Below are 25,030 nucleotides of genomic sequence, written 5' to 3'. Positions count from 1 at the left end.
TCAGGGGGAGGAGTCTCTCAGGGGGAGGAGTCTCTTAGGGGGAGGAGTCTGTTAGGAGGAGGAGTCTCTGTCTTAGGGGGAGGAGTCTGTTAGGAGGAGGAGTCTGTTAGGAGGAGGAGTCTCTTAGGGGGAGGAGTCTGTGTCTTAGGGGGAGGAGTCTCTTGGGGGAGGAGTCTCTTCCTCAGTGGGAGGAGTCTCTTAGGGGGAGGAGTCTCTTAGGGGGAGGAGTCTCTTAGGGGGAGGAGTCTGTGTCTTAGGGGGAGGAGTCTCTTGGGGGAGGAGTCTCTTGGGGGAGGAGTCTCTTGGGGGAGGAGTCTCTTCCTCAGTGGGAGGAGTCTCTTAGGGGGAGGAGTATCTTGGGGGAGGAGTCTCTTGGGGGAGGAGTCTCTCAGAGGGAGGAGTCTCTGTCTTAGTGGGAGGAGTCTCTTGGGGGAGGAGTCTCTTCCTTCGTGGGAGGAGTCTGTTAGGGGGAGGAGTCTCTGTCTTAGTGGGAGGAGTCTCTCAGGGGGAGGAGTCTCTTAGGGGGAGGAGTCTGTTAGGGGGAGGAGTCTGTTAGGAGGAGGAGTCTCTATCTTAGGGGAGGAGTCTCTTAGGGGGAGGAGTCTGTTAGGGGGAGGGGTCTCTTAGGGGGAGGAGTCTCTGTCTTAGTGGGAGGAGTCTCTGCCTCAGTGGGAGGAGTCTCTGGGGGAGGAGTCTCTGTCTCAGGGGGAGGAGTCTCTGCCTCAGGGGGAGGAGTGTCTTAGGAGGAGGAGTCTCTGTCTCAGGGGGAGGAGTCTGTTAGGGGGAGGAGTCTGTTAGGGGGAGGAGTCTCTTAGGGGGAGGAGTCTCTCAGGGGGAGGAGTCTCTGCCTTAGGGGAGGAGTCTCTGTCTCAGGGGAGGAGTCTCTGTCTCAGGGGAGGAGTCTCTTAAGGGGAGGAGTCTGTTAGGGGGAGGAGTCTGTTAGGGGGAGGAGTCTCTGTCATTAGGGGAGGAGTCTCTGCCTCAGGGGGAGGAGTCTCTGCCTCAGGGGGAGGAGTCTCTGTCTTAGGGGGAGGAGTCTCTTAGGGGGAGGAGTCTCTTAGAGGGAGGAGTCTCTCAGGGGGAGGAGTCTCTTAGGAGGAGGAGTCTCTTCCTCAGTGGGAGGAGTCTCTGCCTCAGGGGGAGGAGTCTCTGCCTCAGGGGGAGGAGTCTCTGTCTCAGGGGGAGGAGTCTCTCAGGGGGAGGAGTCTCTGTCTCAAGGGAAGAGTCTCTTAGTGGGAGGAGTCTCTGTCTCAGGGGGAGGAGTCTGTCATCAGGGGGAGGAGTCTCTATCTTAGGGGGAGGAGTCTCTCAGTGGGAGGAGTCTCTGTCATCAGGGGGAGGAGTCTCTGTTTTAGGGGGAGGAGTCTCTGTCATCAGGGGGAGGAGTCTCTGGGGGAGGAGTCTCTGCCTCAGTGGGAGGAGTCTTTTAGGGGGTGGAGTCTCTGTCTCAGGGGGAGGAGTCTCTTAGGGGGAGGAGTCTCTGTCTTAGGGGGAGGAGTCTCTGTCATTAGGGGAGGAGTCTCTCAAGGGGAGGAGTCTCTTAGGGGGAGGAGTCTCTGTCATTAGGGGAGGAGTCTCTTAGGGGGAGGAGTCTCTCCCTCTGGGGGAGGAGTCTCTGCCTCAGTGGGAGGAGTCTCTTAGGGGGAGGAGTCTCTGTCTTAGTGGGAGGAGTCTCTTAGGGGGAGGAGTCTCTCCCTCAGGGGGAGAAGTCTCTGTCTTAGGGGGAGGAGTCTCTCAGAGGGAGGAGTCTCTCAGTGGGAGGAGTCTCTTAGGGGGAGGAGTCTCTCAGAGGGAGGAGTCTCTGTCTTAGTGGGAGGAGTCTCTTAGGGGGAGGAGTCTCTGCCTCAGGGGGAGGAGTCTCTTAGGGGGAGGAGTCTGTTAGGAGGAGGAGTCTCTTAGGGGGAGGAGTCTCTTAGGGGGAGGAGTCTGTTAGGAGGAGGAGTCTCTGCCTCAATGGGAGGAGTCTCTGGGGGAGTTGTCTCTTAGGGGGAGGAGTCTCTGTCTTAGTGGGAGGAGTCTCTTAGGGGGAGGAGTCTCTCCCTCAGTGGGAGGAGTCTCTTAGGGGGAGGAGTCTCTCAGAGGGAGGAGTCTCTGTCTTAGTGGGAGGAGTCTCTTAGGGGGAGGAGTCTCTGTCTTAGGGGGAGGAGTCTGTTAGGAGGAGGAGTATCTGCCTCAGGGGGAGGAGTCTCTGCCTCAGTGGGAGGAGTCTCTGTCATCAGGGGGAGGAGTCTCTGTCTCAGGGGGAGGAGTCTGTTAGGAGGAGTCTCTTAGGGGGAGGAGTCTCTCCCTCTGGGGGAGGAGTCTCTGCCTCAATGGGAGGAGTCTCTGGGGGAGTTGTCTCTTAGGGGGAGGAGTCTCTGTCTTAGTGGGAGGAGTCTCTTAGGGGGAGGAGTCTCTCCCTCAGGGGGAGGAGTCTCTGTCTTAGGGGGAGGAGTCTCTCAGGGGGAGGAGTCTCTTAGGGGGAGGAGTCTCTTAGGGGGAGGAGTCTCTTAGGGGGAGGAGTCTGTTAGGAGGAGGAGTCTCTGCCTCAGTGGGAGGAGTCTCTGTCATCAGGGGGAGGAGTCTTTTAGGGGGTGGAGTCTCTGTCTTAGGGGGAGGAGTCTCTCAGGGGGAGGAGTCTCTCAGGGGGAGGAGTCTCTTAGGGGGAGGAGTCTCTTAGGGGGAGGAGTCTCTCAGGGGGAGGAGTCTCTCAGGGGGAGGAGTCTCTTAGGGGAGGAGTCTCTTAGGGGGAGGAGTCTCTCAGGGGGAGGAGTCTCTTAGGGGGAGGAGTCTCTGCCTCAGTGGGAGGAGTCTCTGCCTCAGGGGGAGGAGTCTCTTAGGGGGAGGAGTCTCTGCCTCAGTGGGAGGAGTCTCTCAGTGGGAGGAGTCTCTTAGGGGGAGGAGTCTCTCAGGGGGAGGAGTCTCTGCCTCAGTGGGAGGAGTCTGCCTCAGGGGGAGGAGTCTCTGTCTTAGTTGGAGGAGTCTCTGTTTTAGAGGGAGGAGTCTCTTAGGGGGAGGAGTCTCTGCCTCAGGGGGAGGAGTCTCTGTTTTAGAGGGAGGAGTCTCTTAGTGGGAGGAGTCTCTGCCTCAGGGGGAGGAGTCTCTCAGGGGGAGGAGTCTCTGTCTTAGGGGGAGGAGTCTCTGTCTCAGGGGGAGGAGTCTCTCAGGGGGAGGAGTCTCTGTCTCAGGGGGAGGAGTCTTTTAGGGGGTGGAGTCTCTGTCTCAGGGGGAGGAGTCTCTGTCATCAGGGGGAGGAGTCTTTTAGGGGGTGGAGTCTCTGTCTTAGGGGGAGGAGTCTCTCAGGGGGAGGAGTCTTTGTCTCAGGGGGTGGAGTCTCTGCCTCAGGGGGAGGAGTCTCTTAGGGGGAGGAGTCTCTGCCTCAGTGGGAGGAGTCTCTCAGTGGGAGGAGTCTCTTAGGGGAGGAGTCTCTCAGGGGGAGGAGTCTCTGCCTCAGTGGGAGGAGTCTCTGCCTCAGGGGGAGGAGTCTCTGTCTTAGTTGGAGGAGTCTCTGTTTTAGAGGGAGGAGTCTCTTAGGGGGAGGAGTCTCTTAGGGGGAGGAGTCTCTGCCTCAGTGGGAGGAGTCTCTCAGTGGGAGGAGTCTCTTAGGGGGAGGAGTCTCTCAGGGGGAGGAGTCTCTGCCTCAGTGGGAGGAGTCTCTGCCTCAGGGGGAGGAGTCTCTGTCTTAGTTGGAGGAGTCTCTGTTTTAGAGGGAGGAGTCTCTTAGGGGGAGGAGTCTCTTAGGGGGAGGAGTCTCTGCCTCAGGGGGAGGAGTCTCTGTTTTAGAGGGAGGAGTCTCTTAGTGGGAGGAGTCTCTGCCTCAGGGGGAGGAGTCTCTGTCTCAGGGGGAGGAGTCTCTGTCTTAGGGGGAGGAGTCTCTGTCTTAGGGGGAGGAGTCTCTTAGTGGGAGGAGTCTCTGCCTCAGGGGGAGGAGTCTCTCAGGGGGAGGAGTCTCTGTCTTAGGGGGAGGAGTCTCTGTCTCAGGGGGAGGAGTCTCTCAGGGGGAGGAGTCTCTGTCTCAGGGGGAGGAGTCTTTTAGGGGGTGGAGTCTCTGTCTCAGGGGGTGGAGTCTCTTAGGGGGAGGAGTCTCTGTTTTAGGGGGAGGAGTCTCTGTCATTAGGGGAGGAGTCTCTCAAGGGGAGGAGTCTCTTAGGGGGAGGAGTCTCTGTCATTAGGGGAGGAGTCTCTTAGGGGGAGGAGTCTCTCCCTCTGGGGGAGGAGTCTCTGCCTCAGTGGGAGGAGTCTCTTAGGGGGAGGAGTCTCTGTCTTAGTGGGAGGAGTCTCTTAGGGGGAGGAGTCTCTCCCTCAGGGGGAGGAGTCTCTGTCTTAGGGGGAGGAGTCTCTCAGAGGGAGGAGTCTCTCAGTGGGAGGAGTCTCTTAGGGGGAGGAGTCTCTCAGAGGGAGGAGTCTCTGTCTTAGTGGGAGGAGTCTCTTAGGGGGAGGAGTCTCTGCCTCAGGGGGAGGAGTCTCTTAGGGGGAGGAGTCTGTTAGGAGGAGGAGTCTCTTAGGGGGAGGAGTCTGTTAGGAGGAGGAGTCTCTGCCTCAGTGGGAGGAGTCTCTGTCATCAGGGGGAGGAGTCTTTTAGGGGGTGGAGTCTCTGTCTTAGGGGGAGGAGTCTCTCAGGGGGAGGAGTCTCTGTCTCAGGGGGTGGAGTCTCTTAGGGGGAGGAGTCTCTTAGGGGGAGGAGTCTGTTAGGAGGAGGAGTCTCTTAGGGGGAGGAGTCTCTTAGGGGGAGGAGTCTGTTAGGAGGAGGAGTCTCTGCCTCAATGGGAGGAGTCTCTGGGGGAGTTGTCTCTTAGGGGGAGGAGTCTCTGTCTTAGTGGGAGGAGTCTCTTAGGGGGAGGAGTCTCTCCCTCAGTGGGAGGAGTCTCTTAGGGGGAGGAGTCTCTCAGAGGGAGGAGTCTCTGTCTTAGTGGGAGGAGTCTCTTAGGGGGAGGAGTCTCTCAGGGGGAGGAGTCTCTTAGGGGGAGGAGCCTCTCAGGGGGAGGAGTCTCTCAGGGGGAGGAGTCTCTGTCATCAGGGGCAGGAGTCTCTGTCATCAGGGGCAGGAGTCTCTTCCTCAGTGGGAGGAGTCTCTTAGGGGGAGGAGTCTCTGTCTCAGGGGGAGGAGTCTCTATCTTAGGGGGAGGAGTCTCTCAGTGGGAGGAGTCTCTCAGTGGGAGGAGTCTCTGTCATCAGGGGGAGGAGTCTCTGTCTCAGGGGAGGAGTCTCTGGGGGAGGTGTCTGTTAGGGGGAGGAGTCTCTTCCTCAGTGGGAGGAGTCTCTGCCTTAGGCGGAGGAGTCTCTTAGGGGGAGGAGTCTCTCAGTGGGAGGTGTCTGTTAGGGGGAGGAGTCTGTTAGGGGAGGAGTCTGTTAGGGGGAGGAGTCTCTGCCTTAGGGGGAGGAGTCTCTTAGGGGGAGGAGTCTCTCAGTGGGAGGAGTCTCTGTCATTAGGGGAGGAGTCTCTGTCTCAGGGGAGGAGTCTCTGGGGGAGGTGTCTGTTAGGGGGAGGAGTCTCTTCCTCAGTGGGAGGAGTCTCTGCCTTAGGCGGAGGAGTCTCTTAGGGGGAGGAGTCTCTCAGTGGGAGGTGTCTGTTAGGGGGAGGAGTCTGTTAGGGGAGGAGTCTGTTAGGAGGAGGAGTCTCTGTCTCAGGGGGAGGAGTCTCTGTCATCAGGGGAGGAGTCTCTGGGGGAGGTGTCTTTTAGGGGGTAGAGTCTCTTTCTTAGGGGGAGGAGTCTCTTAAGGGGAGGAGTCTCTTAGGGGGAGGAGTCTGTTAGGGGGAGGAGTCTGTTAGGGGGAGGAGTCTGTTAGGAGGAGGAGTCTCTGTCTCAGGGGGAGGAGTCTCTGTCATCAGGGGAGGAGTCTCTGGGGGAGGTGTCTTTTAGGGGGTAGAGTCTCTGTCTTAGGGGGAGGAGTCTCTTAAGGGGAGGAGTCTCTTAGGGGGAGGAGTCTCTTAAGGGGAGGAGTCTCTTAGGGGGAGGAGTCTGTTAGGGGGAGGAGTCTGTTAGGAGGAGGAGTCTCTGTCTCAGGGGGAGGAGTCTCTGTCTCAGGGGAGGAGTCTCTGGGGGAGGTGTCTTTTAGGGGGTGGAGTCTCTGGGGGAGGTGTCTTTTAGGGGGAGGAGTCCCTGTCTTAGGGGAGGAGCCTCTCAGGGGGAGGAGTCTCTTAGGGGGAGGAGTCTCTCAGGGGGAGGAGTCTCTGCCTTAGGGGGTGGAGTCTCTGTCATTAGGGGAGGAGTCTCTGTCATCAGGGGGAGGAGTCTCTGTCTTAGGGGGTGGAGTCTCTGTCATCAGGGGGAGGAGTCTCTGTCTTAGGGGGTGGAGTCTCTGTCATCAGGGGGAGGAGTCTCTGTCTTAGGGGGTGGAGTCTCTATCATCAGGAGCTAATTCTGCTACGTAAAGCAGGAAGCTCTGTCTCTTCTGTAGTTACCTGCGTCTCTTCTTTCTTTACTGTATTTATTATTATCATTACAACCAGGGCTCTATATTTACTTTTTTCATCACCAGCCAATGTGGCCAGTAAATTTCTCAAGTTACCAGCCAATCAGAATATCCACTAGCCACATATTTTTCCCTGCAAAAAAGACGAGATGAGACCCACTCATTTCAATATATTGACTAAAGCTTAAATTAAAGGCTTAAATAAAAGCTTAAATTCATTTTACAGTCAAATTGGGAATGTATATCCAATTAAAAGAATGACAATCATTAAACTTATGTACATACAAAACTTATTTTAACATTTCATTACTCCTCAACCCTCACATACTATTCAGGGTCACATTTTGTGTACGTCAAAAAATTACTTTAAAACTGATTTATATTCATGTCAACCCTGAATCTACAAAAATGGAAATATTGAACAACTTTCTAACCATGTTTTAGTGCTGCGGATAATGCACAAAATTAAACACAATGTGCAGAGACTAATTATGAGGGGGATACTGTGAGATGCTTAAACATCGTCCGAGCTCTCTGAACTGTCTTCGGATCCGTCTAAATCAGTTCCATTTTCCCCTTTTCACACAAAGTGGGGCCGGCGTGTGCGCAAACTGTCACCATGCCGGATTCCAATTTTTTCAAAATATCATCCTCCTCCTCCCCTCCTTTGGCAGGCATATCTTTTCTCTTCACGGCCGGCTGTCCCAACCATCGCCACATTTTGTTAGTGTTTGCGTCTGTATTTGTACCAATAACACGCTGGCAAATAATGCTCGACCCCGGCTCAATGCATTCATTCACCATGATGGAGCAGAGTCGCCTAAATAAAGACAGAAGTGTCCCAAATACAAAAATCAAATGCTGAATGACAGACACCCCATTTGTGCATGTTAAGCTAACTGCTTGTTAATACGATAAGTGTTTTATTACTTTGCATGTCTTCCAAAAGAGAAAATAATCAGACGCAGGGTAGCAAAACATGATGGGCGTGAAAACGAAACTCAGAAAATCAGCTCGGCGCATGGGCAAAGTAGCAATTCTCGACAAGCAGGAGAAATCGACTGAACACCGGCGTCTATCGTATTTCCAAACCAAGAGGGACCCGCTCCCCTAGTGCGGCAGCCTCGGCGGATGCGTTCCCATAGAAACTGCGCTCGCGCGTCCCGCGCATAGACTGCCCATAATCATTTCGCCTCCCGCCAAATAGATGGTAAAGTTCCTCACTTATCATCGGCCAAGCCGATGAGTTTTTTTTTTAATACAAGCCAAAAATAACTTTCACCCGCAGTTTTCAGTGCAATCTGTTGGTTTTCTTAGCTAGGAAATTGTTTTTGAATTGGCTCTATATGAACGAATTGGATTATTTTATGAATTATGATTATTATTAATTAATTGAATTCCAATTGGCTTGAATTGGACTTACTATCTAAGTGCCTTGAGATGACATTTGTTGTATTTGGCGCTATATAAATAAAAATGAATTGAATTGAATTGAATTTGGCTGGTGTTCATTTTGAGCCCCGATTACAACTCATCAGTGCTGAGAAGAATATTATTATCACCCGTCTTTTGGCCTCTCGCAGAGACACAAAACGACATGGGATAATCCATTCAAAAGCACCCAACCAGCCCCAAACTCGGAGAAACTCTGTTAACAACTCTGTTGTTTTATTCTCCAAAGATGGACTTTTTCAAGGGAAAACTCCTGCTTTAGTAACTTTTCATTCGCCTGCTTTTTCTTTCCTTGCAAAGTAGTCATATTTCTACAACAAAGGCTGATATTTGGCTTTATTTTACCAAACTTACCTGCCGCTCAAATTACAATCAGTCTAATTAAGATCCAAGCTAAACTATGCCACCTGCTTACAGTGTTGAAACACAACTCACAAATGCACATTTCACAAACCAAAGATGGGATGAAACTGAAACCTTAAGTATGAAAACGGATCACTTTGGCTTTCTTTATGCTCGCTCCTGTTTAGCAGCCATGTATGATGGGACGTGCCGTACTTTAAACGCTACACAAGCTCAGCTCGTGGCATCACTCACCCACAGGAACTACAGCTCAAAGCTGTTTTCAGTCATTTTGCTCATATTCTTCACTGGAGCTTTTATTTTCACACACTTGGCTTCTATTCATTCGGACGTGCTGCAGCGTGGAGATAAAACTATTTCCGGTGCAAATAAAAGCACAATTCAGGCAAATTCACTTCAGTTTTATTTTGACACCATATTTATAAATCACAACAAACATCACCTTAGGAGGCTTCTAAAGGTAAAGTCCTGAATTACAGCACTGATGGCAAAGCCCAGACATCCACTTATAGTTCAGGGTATCAAGCACACATTTCAGAAATATGCTTTCATGTTGACAAAGTAACCGCCATCAGAGCAGAACAGACTCCGGGACTGATCGTTCCATCCAAACGCACAGTCTCTGCCTCCTCCTCTCCTGCTGATTCCTCTGTAACTCACTGATATATTAACTCTTCCTCTCCACTCCACCTCCCAGTAACAGCGGCCAGTCAGAACATTTCCACACAGCAGCTGAGGCCAGACATCCAACCTGTCTGGATGATCAGGATATGGCTGAACCTCCTCCACACGTGTCACCTCCCTGTTGCTGTCAGACAGTTTCAGTTCTCTGCTCACTGTGTTTGTGTCGATTGTGAGTTGACAGGAATCTGATGGAGAGAACAAACACAGTCCAGCTGCAGTTATTGATCCATCATCTGTTCACTTTGATCAATGAGTGATGTGACAGTGTGACGATGGCTGGATGCCATGAATCAGATGAAGAACACACTCACACTTCCTCAGCCCTGGTGTCAGCCATCGTTCTCCAGCAGGCTCCACCCTGAAAGCAGGAAAATAACTGTCACATGTTTCAGGACTCCAGAAATAGTATCTAGAATGAGCCGGTCCCATTCCAGCTGATGCTGGAGGAATGGTGGAGCACATGCTGCCAGTCATAGCCATATATTCTGCTTATGTCCCAAAGTAAAGACACTCTGGGGAGAGGTATCTGATGCTCTGTACCTCGGGATGCTGCTGTGGCTCTATTAGGAGTGATGCCTAAAGGGCTGAATGGGAGGCCAGAGAAACATCTGTAAATATATTACTCACAGCAGCACTGAGCTGCAGAACTATTAGATGGCTGAACCCCCCCTTCATATAACATCTGGATCCAGAAGGTTTGGGACCTCCATCAGATGGATAGAGAAAAGTGTAGAAACTGAACGTCGGCGCTGAAAACCCAATAAAAAACAAGTTCAAACTAAATGTTTTCTGCAGTCAGATGATGGAGATGATGAAGTTTCTGTCTCTGAATTCAACTCTTCAACTTTGGAAGAATTTTCACTTTGATTTTTCTCTCCTTTCTGAAGCCAAATATGAGCTTTAAACACTGAGCTGAAATCTCTTCAGTCTCTAACATCATGGTCTCTCCTGATGGTCACATTGTTTCTGCTGACTCCTCCTCTCAGAAGGTTTCAGGGCAGCCAAACATCCAGATCCTCTCTCAGGACGCAGGTCTAACTCACATGTACGCATTTCCAGATGTACGCTGAACATGGTTCTAGAAATCTTTGTGCTAAGCTAGGCTAACATGTCCTGGACCCATCTCTGTGTCTGATCCAGGGTCAGAGGACCAACAGACACTTCTCACTGTTGTTCCTGCAGATGTTCTCCTTGGAGACCTCCTCCACAAATATCTGCTGTTCATGTCCAACCAGCGTTGGTGCTGTGAGCAAAGGAAACAGGCTCCTACATGTGTGATTGTTCATGTAACACTCAGCAGGAAGCAGAAGCACAGGGCTGAGTGCAGGACAGAGAACATGTTCCCAGCTCTGCCTCCTCTATCAGACATTGTGAGGCTGCAGCAGGCCTCTCCATACCTGAGTGTGTGTGGATCCTTCAGTGCGGCCCTCAGCAGCTTCTCTCCTGAGGCTCCTGGATGGTTGTAGCTCAGGTCCAGCTCTCTCAGATGGGATTTGGGGTTGGAGGTCACAGCTTCAGCCAGAGAAGCACAGCCTTCCTCTGTGATCAGACAGCCTGACAGGCTGCAGACACACACAACAACAGAAACTCTGAGAGAACTGCTCTGAAGCTGAAGCTGAATGTCTGCAGCTGTCTCACATTACTGACTCTGTGTCTTCAGAAATCTGAGTCACAATCAAACTACACACACGTGGATGGACCTGATTTCTGCTGCCATTTTAGCCCCGAACACATGCAGACACTCCCCACTGAGTCCTGTTCAGATAGAAATATGCTCTGCACCACAGTGAGAGCAGCAGTGAAGAAGAAGCTGATTTCACTGATGTGAACCTGAGACGCTCGTCAGCAGGGGCGCCGCTAGGGATTTAAGAATTATTTTCATGGGCCCCAAACAGCCGGTCAGGAGGCTTTATGATGAATTATGATGAATTTATGATGTTATTTTACAGAAAACTATGCATTTTGATGCTATTTTTGATGGCATTTTCAGTCCGTTTTTGTTTTTCAAAAATGTGTTCCTTCTACTTTTCCTTCTCCTCTTTCTTTCCTTTCTGTTCGTGTTTGGCTACCTGACTTTGAGGCATATTGCCTTCTCTGCCTTCTTACCCGCTGCGGCGCTGCAGCTGATCCAGTCGGACTGAACCATTTCACATAAATAGAGAGGGGGGGGAGGGGGGGTAATGTTTCCAAAACAAATAAAGTTATTGTTACCGGAACATTGTAAATAAAAAAAATTTGTGACTATAAGTTAGTTAATAACTTGGTGTCACATTATTTTCTGTCAGTGTTATAACTTTATGGGGGCCTCTCTGGGCCCCTCTTAATCATGGGCCCCTAGAAGCCTGAACACGGTTCTGAGCCCGGTTTGGCGGCTGCTCTGCGGGGCGAGTATACGTGTCCCGTACTGTATGTGATGTAGCGAGGGAATCCACTGAAAGGGAACGTAATGTCATGCGTATCAGTTCAGTCAGAAGGAACCAGGTCCAACGCTTGTTTACAGCTGGTTGGCCCCGCCCATCAGGTGGGCTCAGGAGGACAACTCACTCAAAGAACTTTGTAGGAATCTGCACTCTACATTATTTACTGGAGGAGAACGCAGCCCAAAAGGAAACTGAGCAAATGAGCCAAAAAAGACTTTCCAGGTCGTTCCAGGTTCAGGTTCCAGGTTCAGGTGAGTTCCTGTGGTGTCAGAGGCCTAAAGCTGCTGGAACAATCATACAAAGAGCATCCACAGGTGTTCTGTTACCTGAGAGTTTCCAGTCTGCAGTTTGGACTCTTCAGGCCAGCAGACACCTGCTTCACCCCTGAATCCTGCAGGTTGTTGTTACTCAGGTCCAGTTGTGTCAGGCTGGAGGACTGGGAGCTGAGAGCTGAGGACACAGCTGCACATCCTTCATCTGAGAGGTTACAGACGCTCAGCCTGAGGAGACAGTTACAGAGAAAAAGAACAGCTGGGATCAGAACCAGTCAGCTCCAATGCTGACTGTGGACTGAAAGCCCACTTAGAGGGAACATCAGGGTTAGAAGCCTGTGATCGTGTCCGTGCGGTGGTTTTTATGCTCAGAGACGCATCATGAGTGAAACAAGGAGTCCACACGGTGGCTGAGCCTTTCCACCCTGGAGCTGCAGCTCATCAGAGACAGTCTCAGAATCTGATTCAAACAGCAGAGGCTTTCATGGGGAACACAGCTGAGGAACTGATCCCATCAGACTGATGGTGGGGCTGACTTCAGAGCTGCCCACCGGGAACAAAGGCTAACATTTATCAGCACTCTGCTGCAGCATGAAAACAGCCTCACCTGAGAGTTTCCAGCCCACAGGTTGGACTCTGCAGTCCAGACAGCAGCTTCACTCCTGAATCCTGCTGCAGGTTGTTGTTACTCAGGTCCAGTTCTGTCAGGCTGGAGGACTGGGAGCTGAGAGCTGAGGACAGAGCTGCACATCCTTCATCTGAGAGGTTACAGACGCTCAGCCTGAGGAGAAGATGTTAAACAGTCTTACATTCAGTCACATTTAATAAGAACAGTCACATAAGGGACAGTAATGATGTGAAGCTGCTCTGCAGCCACAATATCTCTGTAACTTCCACTGAGGAGTCTCTGAATCTGGTGATGTGCACTATGGTTCCATTCTTGGTGTTTTATATTCATGTTTTTAATGGACTTTAATTACTAATCCACAGCAGAGATGATGAAATGTCTCCCATCGCCCACAAATATCTCACTATACACAGAAACACTTTATTAGTGATTCATGAAGGCTGATCCACAGATATATGATTTTAATAAGCCCGCCAACTACTTTTAATTAAAGAAAAATTCATTATATTTTCTTCTTTTTGTGTGCCCTTTACTTAACTGTAACTGTTGTACTTTAACAAAACTTTGATACCATTTAGAATTACACCAGCCCAAGCTTTGGGTTGTTGCAGACTAGATCAGAGGAAAGTGACACAGATCTGGAGACGTTTTACTTTGTGGATTTAAAACAGATGTGAAGATGTTTTCAGATTATTGCATCACAGAGACTGTATGAAGCTGAAACAGCAGAGAAACCTGACCTGAGAGCTTCCAGGTTACAGTGAGGACTCTGCAGTCCATCAGACAGCTGCTTCACTCCTGAGCCGCAGATACTCAGGTCCAGTTGTGTCAGGCTGGAGGACTGGGAGCTGAGAGCTGAGAGCAGAGCTGCACATCCTTCATCTGAGAGGATACAGCTGCTCAGTCTGAGGAGGAAATAATGAGAGAAGTAGGAATCTGGGACTTGCTCTCCTATAGAAACAGCAGCAGGATATTCATACACATCCCTCTATATCTGTACTCACACAGCTTTGTTGGAGGCTTTGACCACTGGCAGCAGCCTCAGAAGAGCCTCCTCTGAAGCAGTGTATTTATTCAGGTCAAACACATCCAGATGTTTTCCTGATGACAGTAAGATGAAGACCAGAGCTGACCACTGAGCAGGAGACAGTTTATCTGTGGAGAGACTTCCTGAACTCAGGGCCTGTTGGATCTCCTCCACCAGAGAACGATCATTCAGTTCATTCAGACAGTGGAACAGATTGATGCTTCTCTCTGCAGACAGATCCTCACTGATCTTCTTCTTGATGTAACGGACTGTTTCCTGATTGGTCTGTGAGCTACTTCCTGTCTGTGTCAGCAGGCCTCGTAGGAGCCTCTGATTGGTCTGCAGGGAAAGACCCAGGAGGAAGCGGAGGAACAGGTCCAGGTGTCCATTTGGACTCTCTAAGGCCCTGTTCACAGCACTCTGATGGAAGAGAGTCTCTGTTAGTGTTTCAGACTTCTTAGACTTTGGTTGTTCCTCCATCAGGTTGAGTCCAGAGTTGATGAAGGTCAGATGCACATGAAGAGCAGCCAGAAACTCCTGAACACTCAGATGGATGAAGCAGAACACCTTCTCCTGGTACAGCCCTCTCTCCTCTCTAAAGATCTGTGTGAACACTCCTGAGTACACTGAGGCTGCTGAGATATCGATGCCACACTCTGTCAGGTCTGATTCATAGAAGATCAGCTTTCCTTTCTGCAGCTGCTCAAAAGCCAGTTTTCCCAGAGACTCAATCATCTTCCTGCTCTCTGGACTCCAGTGTGGCTCTGTCTCAGCTCCTCCATCATACTTGAGCTTCTTCACTTTGGCCTGAACCACCAGGAAGTGGATGTACATCTCAGTCAGGGTGCTGGGCAGCTCTGCTCCCTCTCTGGTGTCCAACACATCCTCCAGAACTGTAGCAGTGATCCAGCAGAAGACCGGGATGTGGCACATGATGTGGAGGCTTCGGGATGTCTGGATGTGGGAGATGATCCTGCTGGCCTGCTCTGAATCTCTGAATCTCTTCCTGAAGTACTCCTCCTTCTGTGGGTCAGTGAACCCTCTGACCTCTGTCACCATGCCAACACAGCCAGCAGGGATCTGATTGGCTGCTGCGGGTCGTGTGGTTATCCAGAGGCGAGCAGAGGGAAGCAGCTCCCCCCTGATGAGGTTTGTCAGCAGCACATCCACTGAGGTGGGCTCTGTAGCATCAGTCAGGGGCTCCTTGCTGTGGAAGTCCAGAGGAAGTCGACACTCATCCAGACCGTCAAAGATGAACACAACCTGGAACTGTTCAAAGCTGCAGATTCCTGCTGCTTTGGTCTCAGTAAAGAAGTGATGAACAAGCTCCACCAAGCTGAACTTTCTCTCTCTCAGCACATTCAGCTCTCTGAAAGTGAATGGAAACATGAAGTGGATGTCCTGGTTGGCTTTGCCTTCAGCCCAGTCCAGAGTGAACTTCTGTGTTAAGACTGTTTTCCCAATGCCAGCCACTCCCTTTGTCAGCACTGTTCTGATTGGTTCATCTCTTCCAGGTGGGCCTTTAAAGATGTCTTCCTGTCTGATGGATGTTTCTGCTCTGCCTGCTTTCCTGGATGCTGCTTCAATCTGTCTGACCTCATGTTCATCATTGACCTCTCCGCTCCCTCCCTCTGTGATGTAGAGCTCTGTGTAGATCTGATTCAGAAGGGTTGGCTTTCCTGCTTTAGGAATCCCCTCAAACACACATTGGAACTTCTTCTTCAGAGCCCATTTAACTTTACGTCCACAAACTGCAGCAACAAGTTCTGAATGAAGACAAGAAATAACATCAGTAAACAGACATTTCCACCCTGTACAGAATGAGTATCTGAACATCTGCTGTTCTGTGTGCTGAGACATCAGTAAATGTGTCATTTATCCAGCAGGTTAAACCTTTAGAGAAATCCTCTTACTGCTCTGCAGACGGTCAGCCAGCTCCTCCTGCTTCATTCTCCTCAGGAAGTGAACTGTGATCTTCACTAATGCCTCTCTGCTGCTCCTCTGCTCTTCATCCTCACCCTCCCTCTGACTCTCTAAGCATTCTGGGTAATCTGGACTCAGAGCCTTCTGCATCTTCTTCAGCTCCTCCTTCACAAAAGTGAGCATGTTGTCCTCCAGCAGCTGGAACAGAAAACTATATGAATGAGCCCATCAGACTGAAACCATGGAGCCAAACATCAGATCCATGTTGGACACACTGACAACCCGCTGGTCTACAGAGTGCAGCATGGAGATGGCTGTGAGCAGAACAGATGGAAAAGTAGTTGTTGTACATGTACAGACCATAAATATGGAGTCCAGCTGTGTTTGATGCTGCTGGGCAGACGGACCACTGGGACCCTCTGAGCTCTGCTGGTCCACTCTGTGGAGGAATCATGAAGAATGAGCTCACATTGTGTCTGTCCACACAGAGAGCAACACAAGGTGAAGCTCCATGAAGGGATGTGTGGGTGTGAGCAGTGGATCAGAGGACTCCCTGTAGTGGGAAAGCTTTACTGGTCCGAGAGTCAGTGTGGCTGTTGTGGAACAATGTTACAGCTCCCCCTGGTGGCAGCTCTGTGATCTTACAGAGCTCAATGCTGATAAACACACACACTCTGAAGCTTTTAACCCTCAGATTCAGACCAATCACCAGCGACCCTCAGCTGCTTGCTGCACAGCTTCCCTGTGGACACAGGTGCTGTACATAGACGTATATACGTAGATGCCTCATGACGTGCTGGAACGTACGCCTTATTGGATGGGTCTCCTCACTCTGGGCTCGCACCAGCAGGCCCGCCGCTCCGCATACGCAGAGTACGCAGAGTGCGTAGGGCCCCAAGTACCTGGCGGGGGCCCCCAAAATTAAGGTTGTAAAAGAAATGTCATGATAGTTATTATATTATTACATGAAATAAATTATATAAATTAGTCATGAACAGGCCCAGCGTTTTTCTTAATTCTGTGCCCTATTACTCGATTCGGGCAAATTAGATGTGTTTACCTTATCTATAACAACCCCCCCCCCCCCTTCCTGAAATGGTACAGTCTTCAAAGTTACCGCATCGGAGGTGGTGGAGCCAGAGTGGTGTAAAAAACTCTGTATTACTCTATAGCTCTGGGTGGAGCATCCTCCCACCTGACGTTTTCCGAGTTATGCCCGTTAACAGTGAAGAAGATTAAGAATGTCAAGTAAAAGGCCACATGATTCTGGCGCTGACAAAAGAAAGAAAAGAAAACGGAGAGATGACGCTCGTGCATCCCTTGCTGGTAAGTTCGTGTTTTTGGTGTAATTGTTTTGCTAACCCAACGTTCAGTGATATTGCTGCCAGCTAACCTCAGCTAACGTCAGCAACCTAGGCTTGGTTAGCGATTGGAGTTATGAACAAAATCCAGCAGCAGACATAATAAAGCAATAAAAATGCAATTATAATTATACAATTATAAACACTTATATATATATTTTTTATATATCTATAAACATCACTGGGCTGGTTTGGTCATTTTGTTCTTGTTGCTTCAGAAGCTGGTTTTAAACTGACGTCATTAAACACAACGTGTGAGAAGGGAATATTTCTGCATCAGCCGCCCAGTTCACTGCATAATCAGCATCCTGTGAAGAAGCCACATCAGTGGACAGATATTCAGCAATATTCTCCCTTTGTTTTAATAAAGAGCTGCAGGACTGAACTAAATCATCACATCACACACATGATGCAGCGAATTAGTCTCACCAGAGACATCAACAACTGATCCAAGTCTCAAGTAATTCAGCTGGAAACTGGTTATCATCTGAAACATGATGCAGCCTCCACTGAATACTGACAGATACTCACTGCTGGGCTGATGGAACATCAGGACGGAATTCAGTAATAATATCCTTCGACCAGTCGCTCTTAAAGGACACACAGCTGGGTTCAGGTTCTGGTTCCAGTGTCTGGTGGATCCTGATAGAAAAACATTACAGCTCAATGATGTCAAAGCTGAATGCATTTTAAGTTAAATATCTTAATCATGTATTTTACTTTTTGTCAGATGAAAGGAATCTTTTGAAATCAAGAAAATCGTCCTTTGACAGGTCGCTCTTAAAGGACACACAGCTGGGTTCAGGTTCAGGTTCTGGTTCAGGATCAGGTTCAGGTTCAGGTTCTGGTTCTGGTTCTGGTCTCTGGTGGATCCTGATGGGAAAAAAAAATGTTTTTCAGCCTGCATGCATGATATACTTAATAACCTCTAAATCAATGACCTGATGCTAACTTACTCTGCTTTCGAGGCCTGTAAGCTGAAAAGTGGGAGATCCTTCTGCAAGTGGCTCTGTGAGGACCCCCTCCTGGGTCCAGGTCTCTGTCCCTTCCTGTGAATAAAGGTGGTTTGGTGATGTGAGCGCTGAGCTGGGACATGGAGAAGAGTCATGGACAGTTAGAGATGGTCACCTCACCTCTGAGCTTTGCTCTGGCTCTCATGTTCCCCACACAGAGAGGTTTCAGTGTCCTCACTCTGATCCATGCTGCTGAGCTCACAGCAGCTCACACACACTTTCTACCTTCTTCTGCAGAGGAAACACACATCATTCATCTGCACAGCAGCTCACACACACACTTTCTACCTTCTTCTGCAGAGGAAACACACATCATTCATCTGCACAGCAGCTCACATCCTCCTCTCCATGTGTCAGATCTTGTGCTCTGATAATAAAGACTTGTTTCAATATGAACTCATCAGAATTGTGTTGTTTTTTTGTTTTTGTTAAGTATTTTTGGGGGCTTTTTATGCCTTTAATGATAGGACAGTGTGAGAGAGACAGGAAGCAGGGGGCAGAGAGATGGGGAAGACACGCAGCAAAGGGCCGCTCGGTGCGGGAGTCGAACCAGGGCCTGCTGCATCGAGGACTAAGCCTCTGTACATGGGGCGGCTGCTTAACCCACTACGCCACCAACCGCCCCAGAAATGTATTGTTTTAACACGCAGTGGACTCATATGTTCAGCATTCAGCTTTCAGGGGGAGATGTTGGAGGCTGATGCCGCAGTCTGAGCGCACAAACACAATCCACCAGCTAGCAGTTAGCATTCAGGGTCAGTACACACACAAGAGCCTCAGAGGAAGCAGGAATCCAACATGGCGTCTAACCAAACCGCTGCAGGATGTCAGCTTCACATTCTCAGTCAGAAACTTAAAGTTACAGTCCTGGGGCCTCATATACAAAGACTTGAGTGGATTTCCTCCTGAAACATGGCGTACGCTCAAACCCAAATGCCCTCCTACGCACAAAAATATCTGGATGTATGAATCTGTGCGCACGCATCAATCCAAGCACATTTCCTGTGTACATCCCAATCAATGTGGAACTGAGCGCACATGTCGGAGCACCCGACTCCTCCCTGTCCACGTCCCTACTTAAATATGCAAATCATATTTAAATGAGCTCTGCACCTGTGATTCCCCTCTCTGCACAATCAGAAAATAAAGAAAAAAGATGAATAAGATGGGAAAAAAGAAGAACTTCACGGAAAGCGAGATGGAGGCAGTAGCGGCTCGTGGTCTGGAAAATAGGCGGGGCAGATGATCTGCGTTATCAAAATGCAAGCTTTTATGGAGCATTCGCAATAGGCCAATAGTCTATGCAACCATACGCAGGGGGGGGTGTGCGCACTCGCATAAAAGTCTGCCATACAACAAACACTAAAGCCCCGTGAAAATGAGCGAAGAGAAAGTTTGTGAAAGGAATTAATACTGCCTACATTTCAAAAAGAGGGAAACTTGTCGCAAAGCATTACCTAGCATAGCTAATTTCATGGCACAATTCAGATGCGCCTTGCTGGACTCGTGTTTTTTTTTGCCTTTTCTGAAAAATGCTTCATGTCACACACACCGACAGTGCGGTGGAGTGCCTTCCATTTGCTGTAAAGGCAACATACCCTCCAAACAGACCATACCGGAACGCAGACCAGCCAATTGGATTAGTTGGAACCATGGTATCCTCCCCCCAACAAAATATTAGCTACCAAACGTGTGTCACCATTATGATTAGTAGTAGTAGTATTACAAAAATAATTATTAAACCGCGACTAAGCTTGACGTTAAAAGGTGGTACTGCCGTAGGCCTACATTAACACAGACTGAAATGTGATGCGAGTATTTAATTGGGGTAAGAATTGAACTCAACCACTTAGGTACACCATAAAATATATAGTCGGTCTCCACAGCAGCGACAGCTCTTTGCGGCAGGGCAAAGCAGAGCAAGATCCAAGCAAAGCAGAGCAAGATCCGATCCAAGAACAGCAAAACGATCCAAGCAAAGCAGAGCAAGATCCGATCCAAGAACAGCAAAACGATCAAAGCAAAGCAGAGCAAGATCCAAGCAAAGCAGAACAGGATCCAAGCAAGCAGAACAGGATCCAAGCAAAGCATAATCCAAGCTCAACAGAACAGACCCAAGTAAAGCAGAAAAGGATCCAAGCAAGCAGAGCAACATCCAAGCAAAGCAGAGCAATATCCAAGCAAAGCAGAGCAACATCCAAGCAAGGCAGAGCAACATCCAAGCAGAGCAGCATCCAAGCAGCGCAGCATCCAAGCGGAGCAGCATCCAAGCAAAGCAGAGCAACATCCAAGCAAAGCAGAGCAACATCCAAGCAAAGCAGAGCAACATCCAAGCAAAGCAACATCCAAGCAGAGCAACATCCAAGCAGAGCAACATCCAAGCAGAGCAACATCCAAGCAGAGCAACATCCAAGCAGAGCAACATCCAAGCAAAGGAGAGCAACATCCGAGCAAAGCAGAGCAACATCCAAACAAACCAGAGCAACATCCAAGCAACGCAACATCCAAGCAAAGCAAGGCAAGGCAAGGCAAGGCAAGGCAATTTTATTTGTAGAGCACAATTCATACACAGGGCAATTCAAAGTGCTTCACAGCTACATAAAATCACAAGAAGGCAATAAAATCATGAAAAAGAAATTAAAAATAAAATAAAGAAATTAAAAATCCATTAAAATAATCTTTAATTAATTAAAAAGCAAAGAGTGCAGATAAAATACTTTCAGGTGTCATATGCACAGCTAAATAGAACTGTTTTCAGCCTGGATTTAAACATTGTCAGAGTTGAGGCCTGTCTCACATCTTCTGGAAGACTGTTCCAGACTTTAGGAGCATCAAACTGAAACGCAGCCTCAGCTGGTTTAGTCCTGACTCTGGGCCCCAGCAGGAGACCCCTCCCTGAGGTTCTCAGAGCCCGAGTTGGTTCATATGTCTTTAACATGTCAGAGATGTACTTTGGCGCTTGACCATGAAGAGACTTGTACACAAGCAGAGCTGTTTTAAAGTCTATTCTCTGAGCGACAGGAAGCCAGTGCAGAGAGCTGAGCACTGGACTAATATGGTCGTATTTCCTGGTTCTAGTCAGGACACGAGCAGCAGCATTCTGGATGTACTGCAGCTGTCTTATAGCCCGTTTAGAGAGCCCAGTGAGCAGGCCGTTACAGTAGTCTAACCTGCTGGAGACAAACGCATGGATCAGTCTCTCTAAGTCTGGTTTAGACACTATTCCTTTGATTCTGGCAATGTTTTTTAGATGGTAAAAAGCTGCTGATGTTACAGATTTAATGTGGCTGTTAAAGTTCAGGTCTGAGTCCAATATTACCCCGAGATTTCTAACTTGATAGTTAGGTTTTAGAGAGAGAGTCTCAAGGTAACTGATAACACTTTCTCTTTGTTTCTGTGGGCCACAGACAATGATTTCAGTTTTGTCTGAGTTTAGCTGGAGGAAATTGTTTTGCATCCACACACTGATCTGTTCGATGCAGCAACACAGTGTATCTACAGGCCCATGTTCTCCTGCCGTCAGTGACACGTAGATCTGAGTGTCATCTGCATAGTTGTGGTAGGACACATTATAGCTGCGTATTAGCTGGCCTAGTGGAAGCATGTACAGATTGAACAATACGGGTCCCAGGATTGACCCCTGGGGAACCCCACAGGTCATAGCCATTTGGTCTGAGACAGTTACCAATTTCAACAAAATAGAGCAAATAAAGCAATAGAGCAACATTCAAGCAGAGTAACATCCAAGCAAAGCAGAGCAACATCCAAGCATAGCAGAGCAAGATCTGGTCCAAGAACAGCAAAATGAGATCCAAGCAAAGCAGAACAGGATCCAAGCAGCAGAATCCAAGCTCAGCAGAACAGACCTAAGTAAAGCAGAACAGAATCCAAGTAAAGCAGCACAAGATCTAAGCAGAGCAGGATCCAAGAACAGAACAGACCCGAGAACAGCAGAAACGAGATCCAAGCAAAGCAGCAGTGTTTATCTACGTAGATCAGCTCTTCATTCAGGGCCTATCAAAACGATGAGCCGAATTAATACAAGCAGAACATACCTGAGCAATAATAATCGCAGTGGATCTACATGATGAGATTAATTCGATTATAGCTATAGTTGGGTTATGCTCCCTATTTGAGCAAGGGCAATAACCATCCCCGGACACACGGCGGCGAATGAACCGAACCACAGGCAAAAAGCACTCGACACCCCGGCACGACAAGTGGCGCCGCACCCATCAGGCTGTAATGCAGACATACCAATCAGCAGCGTGTAGCACCTGCTGGGGAGGTGAGGCGCGCGCTCCACCTTAGAAGCATCCAAACGGACCAATTAGGAGGATGGTTTGTAATCCAAATGCGCCGGCATAAGACCCGCGCCACACAGCTAGAGTCACACGAAATCATGTGAAATCGGTGTAAAATAAGCCGCGTGTCTAACCGCGGCAGCCCTGCCACGTACAGGAGCCTGCCGCGGCCTACCTCGACTCTGCCCGCGGCGCGCTGTGGACAGCCCGCCCGGTGTCGCGTCTTGGCTCAGCTGGACTTAAGAAGGTTGAGTGTCCTCCACGGCGTCCATCTTAGCCGAATCTCCGACTCCGCCGGCAGGCAGGGATCCATGCCGGACGACAGGGTAAGCAGCAGCAGCAATAATAATACTAGCATCGGCGTGTATGCTGATCGGCTCTACGTCTTGCAAGCAGAAAGCAAAAAGAGCAGTGACAGCAAACCAAGTTTAAATGAAGCGCCCCAAATGCCAGCATCCAATTGCAGCAGCTGATTACTCATAAGCGCAGTTGGTTTGTGGGCAGCCATAAGGGTTGGGTCGGCGTCAGCCAATAGGCAAAGGGCGCGTTGACTACGTGATCTGCCAGAACTATCGCGTTGCTCCATATATCAGCAACAGAAACTAAAGGATTATGTTAAAGAATGATTTCAGTCTGAATGTGAAGTCTGACTGAAAAAGCGACAGAATCCCACACGGCAGGTTCTGATTGGTCCAACTGGATCCTGCAGCAATATGCAGGAAGTGAAAAGACTGAACCACAATGAACTCTTCACATCTTCATACATACACTGCGTCACAGTTTTATAACGGAAGCTCTGAGAGGAAGCTTTTCTTTTTTTTTTTTTTTTTTTTGACATTTCTGTCGTTTAATCAAGTTTCAACAAATTACAGCGGGCGCTGGTAAGGGATTATATGAAGTGAGTCTAAATACATATGTAACAGTTCTGGATGTTTGTTTCAAATGCAAGGACCAAGAAGCTTCTAAAATTAATGAAAATAAATTGCACTGAAATGACTTGAGACATTACAGAAGTACCTCCTGATAGTCACGGTGTAGGCCGAGTGACAGCTGGCCAGCCTACAGTACGTCGTCCACTCAAAGGGCAGATTTCACATCGCGTGTGCCACATGTTTCACATTCAAACATTGTACATGCTGCGACTTTGTGCTTGTATGACAAGGTTATTCAAGAAGGGTTCCCCAACAATCTGGGCCTTACAAAAAAAAAAAAAAAAAAAAAAGAAACATCACTGTAAGCTAAGAACTGACTGATATTTATAGTCAGTCACATGTCCATAATGACGAGCAACTGTAAAACTACGCTCTGAGAGGAAGCTGCTCTTTCTGACTTTAATGGTGGAGACGACACTTTGATTCCAGGAAATAAAAACATGAAGTAGTTTGTTTGTGAAGGAAACAAACAAAAAAAACATCAGCCGATCATGTTGATTGATTCCAGTTCATTAGTAATCTCATAATCATGTAGATTTGTCTTCAAACACAAACTGATCAAAGTCTGTTCTGAAATAAGAAGTGAACCCTTTTCTCCAACATTACAGAGCAGAAACAAACAGGAAAGTTTGAACTTACAAATAATTTAGAGCTGAAGTTGAAACACCAGAAATGAACAGCGTTCAATGGTGGAACTCCTGATGTAATGTGTGATGTGCGGAGGCTTCGAAGTGTGTGTGGAGGCTTCCTTCATTTAGGGGAGGAGCCGAAAATGATGACGTCCAAAGCTTCACTACCCGGCTGTACCACATTATTTCTTAATAAAAATGAATAAAATCTCCCCCGTTTTGTACATTATTGTCCAAGTTCCACAAGCACTTTCACTGTCCTCTGCCTGGCATTTTACTAAAGTGACAGAAAAACATACACAACCTGACATATCATATGATACTACCTTCCTGGGAGAATTTACACACAGAATACATTAAAAGATATTTCATTATACACACATGTGATAATTCATGTAGAGAAAATATTTGGTAATACATACTCTGAAATGTACTTTTTTGTCTAAAAGTACAAAGTAACCTGCTGAAGGGAAATTCCAGCAGCTCTGTGAATGCAAAGCTAACGGAAGCTCACCTCATCGCCTTTATTCAACCAGGAAGTGTCTCACTGAGATCAGAGAGCTAATGCAAGAGAGTCCGGATCATCTTGCAAGGACGCCCTTGTAAAAGAGATTTTTAATCTCAACGGGTCTGTTTTCCTGGTAAAATAAAGGTAAAATAAAATAAAAAAATCATCTGATCTGAGGAATCTTAAATCTCTGTGATTTTAAACTGCATGGATGAAAAAGAAATTACTGAAAACAATCTACACTGTCAACACATTTGCCCAGAATCCTTCCTGCAGCCGAGAGCTTCAAACAGTTAAACACGTTGATGGGTGAGGACTGACCTCCTGCTCTGAATCTGCTGTGTGCACAGTTCACTTTCATAATGTCATTCGTTACTGGCCCTTCCTGCTCAGTCTCTTCTTCTCTCTTTAGTTATTTTGTTGTGTCCCGTTACTGTCCCATCCATGTAGGCAGAACTCAGTCCTAATGTTGGGAAGGCTCACAGTGATGGAACAGAATAGGTCTGTTCGCTGATAATCAGCATAAAATATACCAAAACCAGGGTTTAAACTGGGATTTGTTCTGTGCAGCAGCTCTGTAGCTTTAGTGCTGCTCCAGATGCACCAGATGTGTGCAGGTAGACTAAAAACATCTGTCATCATGTGACAAACTGTGAACACATCAAGGTGACATCTCTCTGGTCTGCACACCAATCAGAGTCATCCTGGATGCAGCTGTCTGTGTGTAAAACTGATACTAATAAACTGTTAAAAGTTCTCTGTCCTTTGTTCATGCATCAGCTCCAACAGTGCTGTTGTCATGGTGATGATGGGATGAGTACCACAGTTTGTCATATTTACAGTAACCTGGAGTGGATTTATCTTGATTTATCTATTGTCAGGAACAACAAAATAAAACTAAATTATAAAAAGCTCAGTTAATTGACAAATTATCCTACTTTAAAAGTCCATTTGTTTTGTCCCTTTTTTGGTGGTGACTGACAACCTTTTGACGCTTGTGTTTGAGCGACCAAAATCCAGGAATCCAGTACAGTAAGTACAATGTTCAACTGCACAGGTGAGTCACAGCAAGCCATGGTCAAAGACTCTGCTCTCCTAGTCAGCCACGCCTCCTCCAGGTA

The 25,030-nt window shown here is 48.5% G+C and overlaps 2 protein-coding genes across 2 annotated transcripts in view; both read right to left on the bottom strand.

Moving 5' to 3' along the window:
* Positions 1-24,546, bottom strand: part of LOC142391506 (uncharacterized) — a 139,105-nt gene extending 114,559 nt beyond the window's left edge. Inside the window, exons 1-5 of the mRNA XM_075477323.1 lie at positions 23,412-24,546; positions 17,657-17,767; positions 17,480-17,572; positions 17,244-17,396; positions 17,055-17,165 (exon numbers count right to left, since the gene is read on the bottom strand). Of these exons, the coding sequence (XP_075333438.1) occupies positions 17,055-17,165; positions 17,244-17,396; positions 17,480-17,572; positions 17,657-17,724 (425 nt within the window). The 5' untranslated portion in view covers positions 17,725-17,767; positions 23,412-24,546. The remainder of the gene's footprint in view (positions 1-17,054; positions 17,166-17,243; positions 17,397-17,479; positions 17,573-17,656; positions 17,768-23,411) is intronic.
* Positions 8,594-16,028, bottom strand: LOC142391941 (NLR family CARD domain-containing protein 3-like). The gene is made up of 8 exons (XM_075478137.1): positions 16,007-16,028; positions 13,217-15,005; positions 12,953-13,117; positions 12,192-12,365; positions 11,639-11,812; positions 10,290-10,454; positions 9,204-9,250; positions 8,594-9,077 (listed from the first exon to the last, which is right to left on the bottom strand). Exons 1-8 carry the CDS (start codon positions 16,026-16,028, stop codon positions 8,743-8,745), a joined length of 2,871 nt encoding a protein of 956 aa, XP_075334252.1. The 3' UTR covers positions 8,594-8,742.
* Positions 24,547-25,030: the final 484 nt, after the last annotated feature.

The sequence above is a fragment of the Odontesthes bonariensis genome, chromosome 11, assembly GCF_027942865.1.
Source record: "Odontesthes bonariensis isolate fOdoBon6 chromosome 11, fOdoBon6.hap1, whole genome shotgun sequence".
Classification (NCBI taxonomy): Eukaryota; Metazoa; Chordata; class Actinopteri; order Atheriniformes; family Atherinopsidae; genus Odontesthes; species Odontesthes bonariensis.
This window is presented reverse-complemented; position numbering and strand designations above follow the sequence as displayed.